This window comes from Camelus dromedarius, chromosome 1 (genome assembly GCF_036321535.1).
Source record: "Camelus dromedarius isolate mCamDro1 chromosome 1, mCamDro1.pat, whole genome shotgun sequence".
Lineage (NCBI taxonomy): Eukaryota > Metazoa > Chordata > Mammalia > Artiodactyla > Camelidae > Camelus > Camelus dromedarius.
This window is the reverse complement of record NC_087436.1, coordinates 69,225,280-69,244,873: the sequence shown is the minus strand read 5'-3', so window position 1 is coordinate 69,244,873 and position 19,594 is coordinate 69,225,280. Positions and strand designations below refer to the sequence as shown.

Here is a 19,594-nt window from a genome sequence, read left to right as displayed (position 1 = left end):
CCTTTGTTTCACACTCCACCAAAACACAATTCATTGGTGTGAAATCTTCCTTACAGGAAAAACTGTAGGAAAGTCTTTGAGCTCATGAAAGTAAACCCAGACTGCAGCTCTACTCACCAGGATAAACCAGAGCATGGGTGAAGACAACTGACTAATTATACCTTGAAAGTGGGACTTATATTATAGCCTAACCCTCCATTTTGCTGATGTCACCGTATCTCTAATTCTGTGTCAAGGAGACTGCAGACACAAGAGCCCCTCACGTCCTATTGCTTTACATTAGTCTTATTACTTACATAATACAGCTGAATTGCATGTGCAAGGTCATCGACATTTAGAGGGGTGACAGCACTGACAACACAACAGTAAACACACTGTATAAACACCAAGTGTTCTACACTTTGCCCTTTCACTTGATTTCCACAGCTGCTGACTACTCATCTAACGTACTACTAGAGATATAGGAGTTGTATTTTAAATTCCTGATTGATTTCTCCTTGGATATAAGCATGAGCAATAGCAAAAGAATACAATAATTCTTTAACAGCATTGCATGTGAACAAGATGTCTATGAAATGGATCTCCCTTCTGCTGCTGCTGCAGCTGAATTGCTACTTTAGTTCTGGGAGTTGTGGGAAGGTGCTGGTGTGGCCAGTGGAATATAGTCATTGGATTAATATGAAGACAATTCTGGATGAACTTGTCACGAAGGGTCATGAGGTGACTGTCCTGATATCTTCAGCTTCCATTTTTATTGATCCCAATACACAATCTCTATTAAATTTGAGATTTTTAACTAAAGATGATTTTAAGTATGTCTTCAAGCATTTGCTTGATAAATGGACATATTTGGCAAAAGACTCATTTTGGACTTATTTTTCAACAGTTGAAAGTATCTTGTGGGAATATTCTGATATGCAAATGAAACTCTGTAAAGATGTTGTTTCAAACAAGAAACTTATGACAAAACTACATGAATCAAGGTTTGACGTTGTTCTTGCAGATGCCGTCGGACCCTGTGGTGAGCTGCTGGCTGAGATACTTCAAATCCCGTTAGTGTACAGTCTCCGCTTCTCTCCGGGCTTTGCACTGGAGAAGTATGGTGGAAAACTTCCACTCCCACCATCCTACGTACCGGTTATCATGTCAGAATTAGGTGATCAAATGACATTCATGGAGAGGGTGAAAAATATGATGTACGTACTTTATTTTGACTTTTGGTTCCAGACATTTAATGAGAAGAAGTGGAATCACTTTTACAGTGAAGTACTAGGTAAGTCATGTTTTCAGTTGGTGGCATGAAGTCCTAACGTTTCTAATGCCTTTGAAGATGACACCGTATAAATAAAGCGTCACAGAAATTTATGTTTTATAAGTGAAATGATAAAATGAAAGTATAAAATGTTTCATCAATTTCATAATAATTATGGAAAAATTACTTCACTGGGTAAGGCCCATTACTAGCGCAGGACACTCCAGCAGTCATAAACCTCAAATTGAAGCACGTACAACATCTCCAAGAAACTATATATCCATCTTAATAAACTTTGCTTTTTAACTTTAAAAAGGTGACTAGAAACCTCCTAAAACGTCTTGATAAAAAAAAAAAGGTAGATTTAAGAGCTATGCATATATTTGTAGCATAGGTATGTAGGTGGCATTTAGAAATTGTTTCTACCTGTGTAGCTCAGTTTCCACATTATAGTATAGTATAGACAGAAAAAAAAATATTTGCTTTATCAAAGAACAGCCACGTACAAACATCTTTGACTACGTTATTCCAAGCTCCATTTCAAATATTGCCTAATACATTCACATGGCAATATTCTCATTTGATTGAACATTTGTTCTTTTTGCTTTTGTTTCTCCTTTCAGGAAGACCCACTACATTATTGGAGACAGTTGGGAAAGCTGACATGTGGCTCATTCGAAACTACTGGGATTTTGAATTCTCTCGACCACGGCTACCAAATTTTGAATTTGTAGGAGGCCTCCACTGCAGACCTGCCAAACCTCTGCCTATGGTAACATATTCCTATTTATGTGGTTGTCTTCACTTTGCATTTTCAATAGGAATACTTATGCATTCTTTATTTACAATGGTTAATACAGCAGAGAAATGTGGGAAGCCAGATAAAGTGACTTGTCAGTTAGAAACTCATATTTCTATACTAGCACAGGTATGTGAAATTCATTACCATTACAGAATAAATTGGGACATCTGGGAGACTTTGACACTATGTCTGTTAAATTACAGCCTTCATTATTCAACACATAATGAAGCATCAGACAGTCATAAAAATAATAATTATAAAGGGACTCGCCTATACCAGAAGTGAGTGCTCATATGCAGAGGAATGATATAAACACAGTTTCTGCCACCTGACAGTCTACTGGAAAGACAGAATACAGGCAAGTCGTAAACATTGTGTAAAGAGTGTTATAATAAGGGAAGACCACAATGCTAAGGAAACATTCACAGAATTCATAGAAAGTATCTCTGATTCTTTGATAATTAAGGTCAGATCTGAACATGTGCAGGAATAAGCAGACGGGGTAGGTCAGGGGTGGAGGAAGATACAAAAGACAGCCAGGGAGAGTAGTTAGTGACAGTTCCCAAGAAGTCCAAGTTTAGTCTGAACAGGAAGAGGCTGAGTAAAGAGACAGATGGTGCTGGAGAATTAAGCTGGAGACAGACATTCTAAGGAGTGTGAAGCATCTAATAGGGGCATTCGGGAAAAAATTAAGAGTGTTAAGAAAGGGAGAGGTACAATCACATTTAAAGAAAAACACAGGATGTAGTCACTGGGTTGGGTTATGAAGGGGTAAGAGTAGAAAGGGAGACCATTTCACAGGTTTGCTGAGAGATACAGGCAACAATGATGGAAAACTAGACTACAATATTCATACAGACATGACCATACTGACTCATAATAACAGTACGAATCTCATACAGTTGTAGTTGGGAAAAAAGTTGTTAGTACACATGAAACATCCAAAATGTCTGGCACATACTGATCCAGAATAAACATTAACTATTGTCTTTATTGTTATTTTGTTACTATTACACTATCAATAATCCAACATGTGCCAGCCACCTGGATCTAAATTGTAATTGAGTAGGAACTGATTTTCCAATACACCTATATGCTCTAGCAAAGTCCTAGAGAGAAGATAGCACATGGAGTGCTTGAAAAGCAAATTTTAAAAGATTTTTAATCAAAAAATTTAATAACAGCATATACTAAATTTATTAAAAACTGAATTTAAATAAAATATAATTTAATACACTTAAGTTAAAAATCTTAAATGTTGAGAATTTTTTCATGTTTTGGGCAATCAGATGAGCAAGATTACAAGCTAAAAACTTTTTATAAGGGTTGAGGCTCTTCACCAGGGACCCTTCCTCAAAAATACAAATGAATGCCCCAACAACTTCTGCACCAAATCCAACATTTCCTTGCTTCCACAACAGCGTTTAAACCATTCCTCATCTAAAATCCTGGAGTTTTACATCTTACAGCATGAAAGATATAAATTAGTCTATTAGAACAGGTGTTTTCTGCCTAAACTAAGCATACAGAAAACCTCAGTACAGCTCCCTTAAGGAACACGGGTCTCAACATTGTAGCTGCTGACAGAATGAGCAGACAGAAAATGTACACTGCGTATATAAGCACATTAATTCTGCACACTAACAGTAACGACCAAATAATTTCTACCACTTAAATACAAAAACTACCCATAGTTTCAAATTACAAAAATTCTCTTCAGTTTATAAGATACTATTCCTTATGAAGGAAAGCAAGAAGCTAATCTGTTTTAAATTGACATGCTGTTTTAAATTGATTCAAGATATAAATAGGAAGCAAGCAATCTTTAGCAAACTATTTTGTGATCTCTTAGGAGATCCTTTTTGATTACTCCTTATTAGTGGAAAAATGAAACATATCTTTTTCAACTGTCAAACACAATATCTCATTTGTTTACAAATTGTTTTGGTATTCAGTGGTAAACTGTCACAGCGTCCAAAGGCTGAAATAAAATCAGTGAAAATTATATCTAACTCCATTTTTCAAAGATATCCCCATTCTCCTTTCAAGCAAGTCAGTGTTAGTAGGAGAGAAAGGACCAGAGAAAGAAGGACAAATAGAAAGATGAATAGTAATATAATGATATTAGTAATAGTAGCTGTTGTTATTAAGTTGCAAAACAAGAGATGAATGCAAGAGAATGTCTGCAAACTACTAACTTTCAAACTACTAACTTTTCTGTTAATTATTCCTTCAAACTACTAACTTTTCCATTAATTATGAGGTTCTCAGAAAATTACTGAGGAACATTATGATACCTGATCTTGTCTTTGATCCATTCCGATTTAATTTTTTGAGAGGTCTAAAATAGGGGTCTCATCATTTTTTTTCCATGTGCTTATCCAGTTTTCTTAGAAGAAAAGAAGAGACTACCATTTCCCCAGTGGGTGGTGTTCTCTCCCTTGTTGAGTATTAGTTGACTATATATGCAGGCATTTAATTTGGGACTCTGTATTCTGTTTCACTTGTCGATCAACTTCTCTATTTTTAGGGCAGTACCATACTGTTAAATACTACAACTTTGTAGTAATACTTTGGAATCGGTAGGTGTGAGGCCTTTGGCTTTGGGTAGTGTGGATAGTGTAGCAATATTAATTCTTCTGATCCATGAACACTGGATGACTTTCCTTTTTGTGTGTTTTCTTCACTTCTTTCAACAAAGTCTTGTAATTATTACTGTACAGATTTTTCACTTCATTGGCTAAAATTATTTCCAGTTATTTTATTGTTTTTCATGCTATGTTGAATGGAATAATTTTTCATATATTTCATTATTAATAGAGAGAAAAGCAACTGACTTCTGTATGTTGAATTTATGTTATATCCTGCAACTTTACAGAATTTGTTCATTAGTTAAAGCTTTTGGTTGACTCTTTGGGATTTTGCATACAAAAAAATCATATCATCTGCAAAAAAAATGAAAATTTTACTTCTTCCTTTCTCATTTGGATGTCTTTAATTTCTTTGTCTTGCCTGGATGCTCTAAGCTGGGACTTTTAGTACTACGTTGACTGGAAGTGTGAGAGTGGGAACCCTTGCCTTTTCCTGATCTTAGAGAAAAACGTTTCATATTTTCACTGTTGACTATAATGTTAGATTTGGGTTTGTCATATGTAGCCTTTATTTTGTTGAGGAATGTTCCTTCTATATACCCAACATGGTCAGGTTTTTCATCTTAAAGAGATTTTGTATCTTGTCAAATTCTCTTCCTACAGCTATTGAGATTATCAACTTATTTTACCTTTCATTCTGTTAATGCAATGTATTTCATTTATTGATTTCAGCATGTTGAAACTTCCTTGCCTCTTACAGGTAAATCACACTAGGTCATGGTATATAGTACTATTAATGTGTTCTAGAATTTAGCGAACAGACACTGTATTGAGAATTTTTAAATCTATAATCATTCTGGATATTGGCTTATACCTTTCTTTCCCAGGAATGTTCCTATCTACTTGGTATCTACATATACTGGCTTTGAAGAATGAATTTTGAAGTGTTCCCTCCCTCCTCTTTAGGTTTTTTTGGAAGAGTTTTTGAAGGACTGGCATTAAATATTCCTTAAATATTTGATAGAATTTATCAGTGAAGTCATCTGGTCCTGGGGTTTTCTGTGTCAGGAGCTTGTGATTACTGATTTAGTATCTTTACTTATTATGACTGTTCAGATTTTCTAATTCTTTCTTGTTTCTAGAAATGTAGCCATTCTTCTTGGTTATATATTTTCTTGCCATAGAATTCTTCATAGAAATCTCTTACGATCCAGTGAATTTCTGGAGTCTCAGTTGTAATGTCTTCTCTTTCATTTCGAATTTCATTATTTGAGTTTTCTTTCTTCTTTAGTTAGTCTAGCTGAAGGTTGTCACCATTGTTTCTATTTTGGAACATGCAGAGAAAGAAAAATTCTGTATTATACTTCTTCTGTCTGAAATCTAAAAGAGTCAGTCGTATAAACTGAAAATAGTATGGTGATTACCAAGGGCTAGGGGGTGGGAGAAAAGGAGAGATGTTATTCAATGTTATTATAAACTTTCATCTCATAGTAAATTAGCCCTGGAGATTTAAGGTAAAGGATAGTGAGTATAGACAACAATATATTCTAATCATCAAACTTGATGAGAGACTAGACCTTAATTATTCCAACCACAAAAGAAAAATAATAATCATGTGACATGACAGAGGTGCAACCTATCATCAAGATGGCAATCCTATTACCATCTATAAGTGCATCAAATCAGTAAGTTATACAACTGAAATAATGTTATACCTCTAACATATTTCATCATTAAAAAATATTTATAAATTTTAAACTAAGGATATCCCTAGACAGAGGGTAGAATATATCTTATTTTAATTTAATAATTTTTCGTATTTTTAATACTTTAATGTCATGACCTTATATTATTTTCATACAGATGTCAGACAATGAGAATAACCAGTCCACAACAGTGATTAACTTTTAAATAGAGGATGTATTACAATAATATGATAGGGATGCATCTTCTACAGGAGAGATGAGGCAGCTTTGGGGAGCAAACCAATGAGGGAAAAACAAAGAACACAGGTAACCTTAAATGCTGGGACAGGTCACTGGAAATACACACATTACCTAGATGCACCATGAAAGTCACAAGGAAGTTCAGAGACATTAATAGCAAAACTGATCATCAGGGTGAAATTGTACTTTTGAAGAATGATCTACACAATATAGAATGCAAAGTTAAATTTTGAAACAAATTGCCTATTTTCCTGTTCCTATTGAAAATAGTTTTAAATGCAGTTTTTAATAGGGTTCCTATTGTTTAGCACAGGGAACAATATTCAATATCTTGAAATAATTTATACTGAAAAAGAATATAAAAAGGAATGTGTGTGTCTGTGTCTGTCATATATATATGAATTAATACCAATGCTGTACACCAGAAATTAACACAACACTGTAAACTGAATATAATTCAATAAAAAAGTAGTTTTATGACATTAATCATGATAATAAAATATTCATTTTAAATGGAGGGATTAGGTCAGAATTTTCCAGAGAAAAAAGAATAATGAATGTAAAACAGCAGAAAGATATTTTAAAAACAGGAGTATATGGTTTAATGAGATCCAGAAAATATTGCTCCTTTGCACTTTTTTTGTAATACAGTATGTTGAACAATGTGTAATTATTCTAGTGCAGACAGTAACAATTTTTTAGTGAGAAAGGGTCAAGGACTACAAGACAAAATAATTCTGAGAGAATTCCAATCAAATACAGCTTCACCAGGAGCTTTATTTAGTCTGACATGAACTACTCACAGGTGACCAGATCTCTGCTACAGAAAGCCTGGTGTTCCTCTCCCACTGTGGGGCAGGTGCTCCCCCAGGGACTTAGTGAGGTGATGATGAGGGTCCCTCACAGCCCCTTGCACATAGCACATCCTACTGTGACAGCAAATATACAAGGTGATTTCAGAGCAGAGGGTGTCCCATGGAAACAAACCCAGCAGTATGCTCACTCAGAAATGCAACTACACAAGTATATCTCTTGCTTATTAATAGGACACACAGGGCTGTTTCACAGAAATTCTAAACTATAATACCAGACTCCTCAATGTCAGTGACTAGTAATTTAGAGACAGATTTGGGGAACTTCTGAGTAACTTAAAGTTAAGGTATGAGGATTATAGATCTGTGAGAAGGATAAAGTCATTCAAATCCTAACTTTTTCTTAGTGATCACAGTCAGGGAAATGAAATACTAATGACTACTCCAAACTAATTCTCTAGAAAGGGCCTGGAATAAACAAAGGATTTAGTAGAACTATAATAAGAAAGAATTAAAGATGAGTTAAGATCCTGCTGTGTGACCTCCTTCCAAGGATCTATGTTAGTAATTAATAACATGACTGATGAAGAGTCTAACACTGTTTACCAGTGTGTCCTCCTCACTACTGTGTACTGCCTCTATCTCATTTCTTCCTTATATGCACACATTTGCACACATACATATAACAGAAGAAACCGACCTCACATCACACATCTCCTTCCCAAGGACATTAGGGATGAGGTCTATTAAAACAAAGCCATTACTGAAAACTTTTGAGGAGTTTCCAAAAAAAAAAAATATAAAATAGAATTACCATATGGTCCAGCTATTTCTCTTCTGGATGTGTATACAAAAGAACTGAACCTAGCACCCCAAGGAGATATTTGCACACCATATTCATAAAGGCATTATTCACAAGAGCCAAGAACTTGAAGCAACCCAATTCTCCATGAACAGATAAAGCAATAAACAAAGTGCGGAATACAAAAACACTCGAATATCACTCAGTCTTTAAAAGAAGATTCTGACACATGACACAACATGAATGAACCTTAGGATAAGGGAAGTAAGCCAGTAACAAAAAGACAAGTACTATACAAATCAACGTATATGAGGTATGTGGACTGAGCAAATTTGTAGAAACGTAGAGTAGAATCATGATTGCCAGGGGCTGGGATCAAAGAGGAAAATGGAGTTTTTAATGGGCACAGACTTCCAGTTTTGCCAGATGAAAAAGTTCTACAGATCGGTTCCACAATGTGAATGTACTTAATACTTTTGAACTACAGACTTAGGAATGACTAAGATGGTAAATTGTATGTTACATATATTTTATCAGGTTTCTTTTTCAAAAAGCCACTACTGAAATAATTCCTGATTGTATCAGAATTTTTACTATTCAGCTGTTTGTAGCAATCCTTTCAATAACGTTTGCTATGCTGTTGCTCATTTGTAATGGAGAAAATTCTTTTTTGACAGGAAATGGAAGAGTTTGTCCAGAGCTCAGGAGAAGATGGTATTGTGGTGTTTACTTTGGGGTCGATTGTCACTAACATAACAGAAGAAAGAGCCAATGTGATTGCATCAGCCCTTGCCCAGATTCCACAAAAGGTAGATAAAGAAACATAATAGTAGACAACTATAAAATCAGACAGTTAAATCTTGTAAAAAGTTTGACTATAAACATACTTTGCAAGAAAGGTAAATTACTATGATAGCCCCAACATGTCTCAAATATTTAAAAGCCAGAATATACATAGCAGGTGCTGCAATAATACAGACAGTGTCTTGACAATGATTTTGGATACACACTATAATCAATTAAATATACATGAGAGATGCAGTGCGAAATCTGGTTAGTATAATGGTACTGTGGGCAGGTAGAGAAATCACCAAATTCTGCCTTGTCATCACTGCTTTCCTTGAAGGATTCCTGAGGACACAGTACACACACAGAAGTTCTCAGGAGTTAAATTTTAACAGTAATTGTACTAGCACAGTAACATTGGGCAATATTGATAAAAGTCGGAAATGTGCTATGCAGTTTATACTTGCCAGGTAATCCTGGCTGCCTTTATTTTCCCTAAATTTTGGAACAGATCTATTCAGTGTGCTTTTCAGGGTGCTATTCAGAGAAAAGATGATCAGGGCTCCCCAAGCTGCCTGCAGACACCCAGTCAGGCACCATGATTTACACAAAAACAAACATCAGCCTGCCCTGGGTGCCTTGGTCCTACCAAAGCCTGAAGCAGGAAGATAAAAGAGAAACAGTGAAGATGGGGTTCTGCCCTGAAGGTGAACCCTGTGCACTGTAAAGGGTGGACTATAACGGACTCTGCATCCAGCCTATCAGATTACTCTTCCTGACTGAGGAGGGAGAATGGACTATTTGAGAAAGTCAAGCATAAGGAAGACTGGCATGGAAAAGATTCTACTGCCTCCTTCCCCATATTATACAGCAGTAACTTACTCTCTACAAAATAAAATACACCTGGGATCTTTGGTTATTTGTGACCTACTCCTACTTTACTATCTGATATTGTAGTCTTCTCTTAAACAACTGAGCTAATTTTTTGCTGAGAACATAACGTCACTTTCACTCACACAGCAAATAGAAATTGGACACCAGGAAATTATAATCCAATGTGTAAGAATTACTTGGAAATCCAAAATGGGTGGCTTATTTTGGTGCTGAATATGAAAACCGCATTAACCACTGCTGTCAATGCACTGTGCTTCACTGTTGAAGTGTTCAGGGTCAGCTGAATAATTTTAGCATCCCACTTTTGGAGCTTTTCCAATACCTTATTGTTACTTGTAAATTACCACATGCTCCTCCTTTCTAAACTTAAATGTTTTCACACCTACTAATACTGGTAATAATCTGGATTTATGTCAAAAAATACCAATTCTCTCTTTTTTTTTTTTAAAAAAGCGCTTAACAATTTGTAATCTAAAAGAAGTTTTACTTTCTAAGCAGCATTAATTGTCTTATTATTAATAAATTATAAATAAGCAGAAATACTTACTTCTCTTAAGTGGCTAACTGCAGGTACTTTCTATTAGTAAATCAAAACATGTAAAATTCTAATAAAATAACTTGTCACATTAACGAGTGGATATACGTAAACTCCATTCCTTAAGAGTCGATAAGAAATAACTCAGCAAATAACAACTTTGAAAATAAGAGCTAGTATATAAAATAAAGCAAAACAAATGTGTAGATTATTAGTAATTTGCCACTGTTTTGCTTTTTCACTAGAATCCAGACTACCTAACAATTTCATAAATACTTGAATTTGTCATTGAAAAATTCATTTGTCAATGACATCATGTGTGATATGTCATGATTCATTCCATACCTCATTGAACATAAAAATAAGTACACAGAATGTGGGTATTCCTATTGATGTCAGTGCATTACTAGTCATCTCTACTTAGGATCTGCTGTCCTCATTTCCTGACCTGTCGTATGGAAGGCATTTAACTGGATGTCTTTTCATCTCTTTAGAATTCTAACGTGCTATAACTTTGAAGTTCAACTCATGAATAAGCTATCTACTTCACCCTAACAGGTTCTTTGGAGATACCATGGCAAGAAACCAGATACCTTAGGACCCAATACTCGGCTGTACAAGTGGATCCCCCAGAACGACCTTCTTGGTGAGACCTGGGAGAACAAATGTTGGAAACAAGGGTAACAGCTGAGGGAGTGACAGCACTGGGACAGGAAACCAACTTATCCAGAACATATTATTCAAGCATGCAAAAGGAACACTCTGAATCTTCATTATTCTCTCTTGACCTGGAGGAAAACAAATAAAATATAAAGGTTGGCTTTTTTTTAACACCATTATTATGGTACGATTCCTGTACAGTAAACTACAGATTTTTCGGATGTACAATTTGATGAATTTTGATAGAGGTATACACCAATAAAACATCCACCACAATCGAGATGGCCAACAATTCGATCACTCTCCAAGAGGTGCAAATTTCCGATTCCCAACTTACCCTTTCCCACCCTCTTTACCCCTGGTAACAATAAGTTTCTTCTCTACGTAATAGTTGACTTTTTATTAAAGAGTCACATCTCTTACGGACAGAATCTTTATTTTGGTTGTAATTACTTCTCACAGTAAAATTATCAAGAACATCTGGGATTATTGCTTTGCCTATAAATTCTCTCCTTACATCTATCTTTTCCCATCTTATGGGTATTTTAAATGCCCCTGAAATACAGCAGCTCCTTTTTATTACCAGTGACTCCCCATGTTCTATAGGAAAATACTTCACAATGTTTTCAAGAAGTTATAACACATTTCATGATAAAATGTAGCTTTTCCTTCCTCTGGTCCCAGTGCACGAACATTCCCCTTCCTGTTGCCTTGACACCCTTCCTATCAGACTAAATGACTTCACTATTTCCTTAAGAGACTGTATTTTTGACACATCCTCCCCCTTTCTTGCTCTGTGGTTTCTTTCACCCAGAATGTTCTTTCCATTTGTTCACCTGACAATCTGGAGTACATTTGTGAATTCAACTCACACAGCACTCCTTTCATGAAGGCTTCACTTCCCTCTCCAGCAGACTGAGTGGCTTCCTGATCTGAGTTCTGAAAGCAGTTGAAATGCAGTTTCATGTGTATAATCATCTGTTATCGAAAGGACACTGCTTCTTTCACTGCCTTGTAATGGCCAGTTCTCATTTGATTTCTAACATTAATTAATCATTTTACTGAAATTCACTCAATCCTAGGTCATCCAAAAACCAAAGCTTTTATAACTCATGGTGGAGCCAATGGCATTTATGAGGCCATCTACCACGGGATCCCTATGGTGGGCATTCCTTTGTTTGCTGACCAACCCGATAACATCGCTCACATGACGGCCAAGGGGGCAGCTGCCAGACTGGACTTGGACACAATGTCAACAACAGATTTGCTCAATGCATTGAACCAAGTCATTAATAATCCTTCGTGAGTACATATGTATATTTTTCTACTACATACTCTGTCTAGAGAAGTTCTCATAAGGAGGCCAGGGAGGTAGCAATGCATCTTCACATAAACACAATGAGGAGTAAGAGTTGCACAGGGCTTTAAATAGTCCACAATCACCTACTGTGAGTGTCACGTTAAGTTTGTTTGCAATGGTTTTAGCAGAAAGCTTATTCAGAAATTTAAGGAAAATGGAGAAATTTTGAAAGAGCTCATCATTAGAATGAGAAGACTCACTGAAATGGTGAAAGAAGAATTAAGAGGAAGCATAAAGGACAAAGCTCAAGTAGGGAATCATGACGTTGTAAGAGTACTCATCCGCAGTTATGACTTTCTTTCAGCATGAGAACTCCTCAAATATTTTAAGCTCTTCTAAGATGTCTATTTTCAGTAAACCACCATGACATACTCCATCTCAACTTCTCATTACATTTAGCAATTCCCAAGTTTTCTGTGCTAATATTTTGATCTTATCACTGATAAAAGGGAAACAACCAAAACCTTCTAATTTACCCAACTGCAACTATGTAGTCACTACTTAAAATCATAGGTATATTCTTAGTTCTTTTTGCTATAACTCTTTTTGACTATTTGGAAGAACTGAAATCAGAAAGTGACTTGGAAGAGATATGCTGGGATATTCCTGTTTTTTTTTAATTAGTTGCATATTATTTTGAAAGGTTACTTTCCTTTAACAGTTATAAAACTTATTGGCTATTTTCCCATTGTTGCTCAAAACATATTTGAACACATATTGCATCCAAAGTTTGTATCTCCTAGTCCACCACCCTTTTGTTTCCCCTCCCACTTCACTGGTGATGGATAGCTTCTTCTCTGTATCTCAAAGTCTGTGCTAATATTTTGATCCCATCCCTGATAAATGGAAGCAACTATATCTTTCTAATTTACCCAATTACAACTATTTAGAGACTACTTATGAATGTAGGTATATTCATAGATATTTTGGTTATACTTCTATTTGTCTATTTGGAAAACATGTTTGGATATTCCTATTTCAAAGCGATCGTATTTGGTTTCCAAATCATTTGAGGATTTACATGAATTTCAGTAATATTATTACCATTATTATCACAACTACTGTATGTATTTTCTCCCTTTTGTTTCATAATGACTTTGAATAGAAAACTTTTTGTGAATGTGTTCGTAATAATAGCAAAGTTGACATTTTGGCTTTAATAGCAGTGTTATTTTATTTTTTTAACTGACATAGTCGGTTTACAATGTAGTGTTAATTTATGGTGTTTCATAGTGTTTCAGTTATTGTATGATGTACGTATGTATATGTATGCGTTTGTTTGTGTGTGTGTGTTTATATATATCCTTTTTCATAATTGTTCTCATTATAGGCTATTAGAAGTTAATAAATGTAGTTCCCTAAGCTATACAATAAGACCTTGTTGTTTATCTATTTTATACATAGTAGTTAATATCTGCAAATTCCAAATCCTTGGTTTATCCTCCATTTCCAACCCACTCCCTCTAGTAAACTTAAGTTCAATTTCCATGTCTGTGTATTTGTTTGTGTTTTGTAGATGTGTCCATTTGTGTCAGTTTTTTTACATTCAACATATAAGTGATATCATATGGTATTTGTCTTTCTTTCTTCCATCCTGTCTTTATGACAATCTCCAGATCCATATATGTTGCTGAAAATGGCATTATTTTATTCTTTTCTTTTTTATACCTGGGTATGATTCTATATATATATACCACAACTTCTTTATCCAATTATCTGTCCATGGACATTTAGATTGCTTCCATGTCTTTGTTACTGTAAATGGTGCTGCTATGAACACTGAGGTACATGAAGCTTTCAAATTAGAGTTTTCTCCAAATATATACCCAGGAGTGAGATTGCTGGATCATATGGTAACTTTTGCTTTAGTTTTTTAAGGAATCTCCATACTGTTTTTCAAAATGGGTGCACCAAACTACATTCTACCAACAGAGTAGGAGGGTTCCTTTTCTCCACATCCTCTTTACCATTTGTCCTTTGCAGACTTTTTAATGATGGCCATTCTAACCAGTGTGATATGATACCTCATTGTAATTTTGATTTGAATTACTCTGATAATTACCTATACTGAGCATTTTTTATGTGCTCATTGGCAATTTATATGTCTTCATTGCAGAAATATTTGTTTAGCTCTTCTGCTCATTTTTGAATTGAGTTGTTTGTTTTTTTGTTATTCAGTGGTATGAGCTGTTTGTATATTCTGGAAATTAAGCCCTTGTCAGTCGCATAATTTGAAAATATTTTCTCCCATTGTGTAGGTTGTCTTTTGGTTTTGTTTACAGTTTCCTTTATTGTGGAAAACCTTACAAGTTTCAGTAGGTACCATTTGTTTATTTTTGCTTTTATTTCTATTGTCTTAGTAGACATGATTTCATAGGAGGAAACTGCTAAGATTTATGTCAGAGAATGTTTTCCCTATGTTTTCGTCTAGGGGGATTATAGTGACTTATGTTTAAGTCTTTAAGCTATTTTGAGTTTATTTTTGTGTATGGTGTGGGGTAATGTTACAACTTCACTGGTTTTGAATATCCAGCTTTCCCAGCACCACTTGCTGAACAGGCTGTATTTTCTCCATTTTATATTCTTGCCTACTTTGTCAAAGATTAATTGACTGTATGTATGTATGTTTATTTCCGGGCTCTGTATTTTGATCGATTGATCCATATGTCTTATTTTGTGTGTCAGTACCACATTCTTTTGATTACGGTAACTTTGCAGTACTGTCTGAAGTCTTAGAGGGTTATTTTTCCAACTTTGTTCTTTTTCTTCAATATCACTTTGGAAATTCTGGGTTGTTTGTGATTCCATATAAATGTTAGAATTATTAATTCCAGTTCTGTGAAAAAAACATCCTGGGTAATTTGATTGGGACCCCATTAAATCAGTAGAATGCTTTGGTAGTGTGACCACTTTAACTACATTAAATCTTCCAATCCAAGAGTATGGGATATCTTTGCATTTCTTTAAGTCATCTTTAATTTCCTTAATCAATGTTTAATACTTCTCTGCCTCTAAGTCTTTCACCTGCTTCGTCAGGTTTATTCATAAATATTTTATTTTTTTCTGACATGATTTTTGTGAAAATTTCCTTTTCTGATATTTCATAATTAGTGTGAAGAAATGCAACAGATTTCTGTGTGTTAAACTTCTATCCTGCTACCTAAAAACAGTGTTATTTATTTAAATTTTAACACAACTATTGTCCTAACTGAACAGCATAAGCAGCACACTTTCTAATTTTAAAGAAATATATGATTCATTTGGCAGTTTAATGTAAAAGTGTAACTCTTGGAAAGATTATACCACTTTAAATTTTTAATAATGTAAAGCTGGTGTCAAAAATGAAGATAATTTATTAGCTGCTAGATACAGAATGTTTGCTATATGCTACACATTGTATTAAGTCCTTTGCACATATTAAGTACCTTCTTCATGGTAGTGTTTCCCTATTGTATTACAAAAATGTCACATAAGTGTCTCCTCTGAAAAACCCAAGGCTCCTCCTGTGCTTTATACAGAACACAAAGAGATTTTACCTCCTTGTTATTGCTTCAGTGCCATGCTACTGCACTTCGTGATTTAGAGTTTGTGAGCCATATCTCTTTATTCCTCCCTTCCTCCTTGTCTGTTAGTCCATGGTCATTCCAACACTAGAGACAAATGCAACTGCAATGCCAGAAAGTGAAATGTTGAGCACTCACCAGATTCTAAAATCACTCACAAGAAAAACACCACCAATACTAGCAAACGTTTACTAAGAGTCTACTGTATGCCAAGAATACTTAAGAATTGATATACTATTCCTCCAAATAATCAGATCAGATACCATTCCTATCCATCCCATTTATCAATGAAAACCTAAGGAAAGAATAACACAGCAGACATCAAGGCAAATGTCAGAGTCAGGATTCAAAACAAGGCAATCACTTCCAAACTTTTAACCACCACTTCACTAATAGAAGATAAATACCAATTCATGCTAAATACCAACTGCTCACCAGCCCCGACTGGACATACCTCTGAATCTCAACATGGATTTTCCTCCTATCTCTGGATTATGATAGTATTTTAAAACTTGTCTAACAGGTCTATTAACAATTCCTTACTAAATGCAGTTTGGTGCAGCCATTGTGGAAAACAGTAAGGAGATTCCACAAAAGACTGAAAACAGACTTACCATATGATCCAGGAATCCTGCTCCTGGGCATATATCCAGAAGGAACCTAATTCAAAGACACCTGCACCCCAGTGTTCACAGCAGCACTATTTACAATAGCTAAGACATGAAAACAACCTAAATGTCCATCAACAAATGACTGGATAATGAAGTTATGGTATATTTGTACAGTGGAATACTACTCAGTCATAAAAAACGATTAGATAATGCCATTTGCAGCAACATGGATGGCCCTGGAGAGTGTCATCCTAAGTGAAGCAAGCCAGAAAGACAAAGAAAAATACCATATGTTATCATTTATATGTGGAAACTAAAAAAAAAAAAAAAAGAAATGAATGTGTATATATAAAATAGAAACAAACTCACAGACATAGAATAAAGACTGGCGGTTGCCGGGGGGGAAGAGAGTGGGAAGAGATAAACTGGGAGTTCGAGATTGGCATATATTGACTGGTATATATAAAGTAGATAAATAACAAGCTTATACTATGTAGCACAGGGAAATATATTCAATATTCTGTGGTAGCTTATGGCAAAAAAGAATATGAAAATGAATATATGTATATGCATGGATGGCTGAAGAATTATACTGTACATCAGAACTTGATACAACTTTGTAAACTGACTATACCTCAATATAAAAAAATTTTTTGTTGTCATTATATACAAAGAAAAAAAATTCCTTCCTAGATAATACAAACTGTGAACACTCAAATCATGTATATCTTTTCTGTTCTTTTATTTCAACATCAGGACCTAACCCATTCCATTGTTTTCGCTACAAATACCTGTCCTCTCCTAATTTCTCTCTTTTCTCCATAGCTTGAAATTCTATGCATTCAACAAATTCTAGCACATAAGCTAGGATCTATAATCATCTCTGAGAAAAATAATCTATTTTTCTTCCATTCAATGTGGCACACATTTTTACCACGTGCATGAAAATTCCACATATGTATCTTTTCTAGTTTATTCTAAAAATTAACATCTGCTTTTCCTTCAGCTACAAGCAGAATGCTATGAGGTTATCAACCATTCAACACGATCAACCTATAAAGCCCCTGGACCGAGCAGTCTTCTGGATCGAGTTTGTCATGCGCCACAAAGGAGCCAAGCACCTGCGGCCAGCCGCTCACGACCTCACCTGGTACCAGTACCACTCTCTGGATGTGATTGGGTTCCTGCTGGCCTGTGTGGCAGCTGCTCTCTTGGTCATCACAAAATGCTGTCTGTTTTGCTGCCAGAAGTTTCCTATAGCAGGAAAGAAGGAAAAAAAGGAGTAACTCTATCTGAGGCCTGAAGCAGGAACACCCCATACATGGATCTGTTTCAGTTGATTCCAGCAAGAAGGAGTTATGATGAGGTTCCTGTCCTCCTGTGACAAAAGGACTTTTTACAATTTAGCATCAAAGATCAAAATTTGCTTTCAAGGGATTTTCTTCCTGCTTGAGAGTTAGAAATATGTTATGAAAAGAGAAAAGCTGCTGAAAATTAAATAAAAATAAAACTATATAGGTATATATTGAAATTGATTAGTTTAATTCAAAATTTTACTAAAAAGAAATTATTGAATTTAACTGTCTTTCACAGGGTGTGCATATACATAATAAAATAACAAGTCTACTTATATTATCCATATTATTTTGAAGATAATCTGAAAATTGTAAATTTATTTTGTTCTGGAATTTTATTACGTTATCTTACCACAAAAAGTGTTCCAATAATTGGAATTGTGAAAAAGATTCACCCTTCCATTTTATTTGTGAGACCACTAACACTTCTTGGTTTTTACTGTGTATCCAGCCTCAGAATCACTACTTATCTAAAGCCATGGCAAGTCATTTGCCTTCATCCAGTTTAACTCATGTCCCAGTGAAATGTCTCTGGAAGTAGGAATACAGCAACTGCTACCTGCTTCCTATTATAAAACTGAGCTATTTGTGAAAATCCTTGACTTAATTTTCTTTTTCTCCTTAATTTAAAAAATATTTACCTGATCTCTTTCACTCCCATATTCAGCTTTTGATAATGGATTTAAGTTTTCTATTATATATTAAGAAAATACGTAACATGTACACCAAAGGGACTTACTGAATTTTCATTCTCTTCAAATGTACCTGAAAACATCTATATACCCTGTCTATATCTATATATCTATATATCTATATACATTTTTTCAAAACAATACAAAGCATCACTTAGCAGCTTGAAGATACGTTGTGAAATTCACTGTGTTTGTGGAACACAGATTGAAATAATTACTATTATTTTATATAATGATACTTAACATCATGTGTGTCATTCTTTTGTCTCTTTCCTCATGAACCTATTTCCCCTTCCTTCCCATAATACTTAAATGTAAATGTTTAATCTTTTGTCACAACAAAAATAATAACAGCATCATTTTCTTTAAACCTAGGCCCACTATGACTTACATAATCAGTAACAATAGGCAGAATACAAAAATTACATAAATTTTTTGGAAAATAAGTAAATCAAAGGAAAGAAATCTGAAGGCTATCCTGAAAACGGCACATCAGGAAAGCCCTTTATGATCGACATGGTCCAGATGAGGAAAAGTCTACTTGTCTTACTGGTCAAGAAGAGCATCATCCAAGTCATATGTCAGACATTCTTCAGCCTAAGGCATAGTTTATTTTAAAAATAACTTAAAACATGATGCTTAGGGAACTTTAGAAAACATTTACCACAGAATTTTTCATACAACTCTTTCAGATAAATAAAACCTTTTGTAAAAAAAAAAATGGAATTAATACGGCACCATAGTAGATAATATTGTTAAATGATGCATCTAGGCTTAAATACTTTTCTTCAAATTGATTCTGCAACATGTGTAACACAAATAGGATTCATAGTCACTGTACAGTGATCACCACTACTTACCTTCAATAAAAAGTCAAACAGTCACAATGAAAATAGATGAAGCATATGAACAGGATTTTCCCAAAAGTGAAAT

General features: G+C 34.8%; 1 protein-coding gene across 1 annotated transcript; it reads left to right on the top strand.

The window, feature by feature from the left end:
* Positions 1 to 561: 561 nt before the first annotated feature.
* On the top strand, positions 562 to 18,096 carry LOC105101504 (UDP-glucuronosyltransferase 2B31-like). Its single transcript, XM_064485120.1, has 6 exons — positions 562 to 1,273; positions 1,876 to 2,024; positions 8,883 to 9,014; positions 10,979 to 11,066; positions 12,163 to 12,382; positions 17,621 to 18,096. Exons 1-6 carry the CDS (start codon positions 565 to 567, stop codon positions 17,898 to 17,900), a joined length of 1,578 nt encoding a protein of 525 aa, XP_064341190.1. The 5' UTR covers positions 562 to 564; the 3' UTR covers positions 17,901 to 18,096.
* Positions 18,097 to 19,594: the final 1,498 nt, after the last annotated feature.

Coding starts and splice junctions, on each gene's coding strand:
- LOC105101504 (XM_064485120.1), top strand. CDS start 565: ATGTCTATGAAATGGATCTCCCTTCTGCTGCTGCTGCAGCTGAATTGC. Junction 9,015..10,978: donor TTGCCCAGATTCCACAAAAG/GTAGATAAAGAA, acceptor TCACCCTAACAG/GTTCTTTGGAGATACCATGG. Junction 12,383..17,620: donor CAAGTCATTAATAATCCTTC/GTGAGTACATAT, acceptor CTTTTCCTTCAG/CTACAAGCAGAATGCTATGA.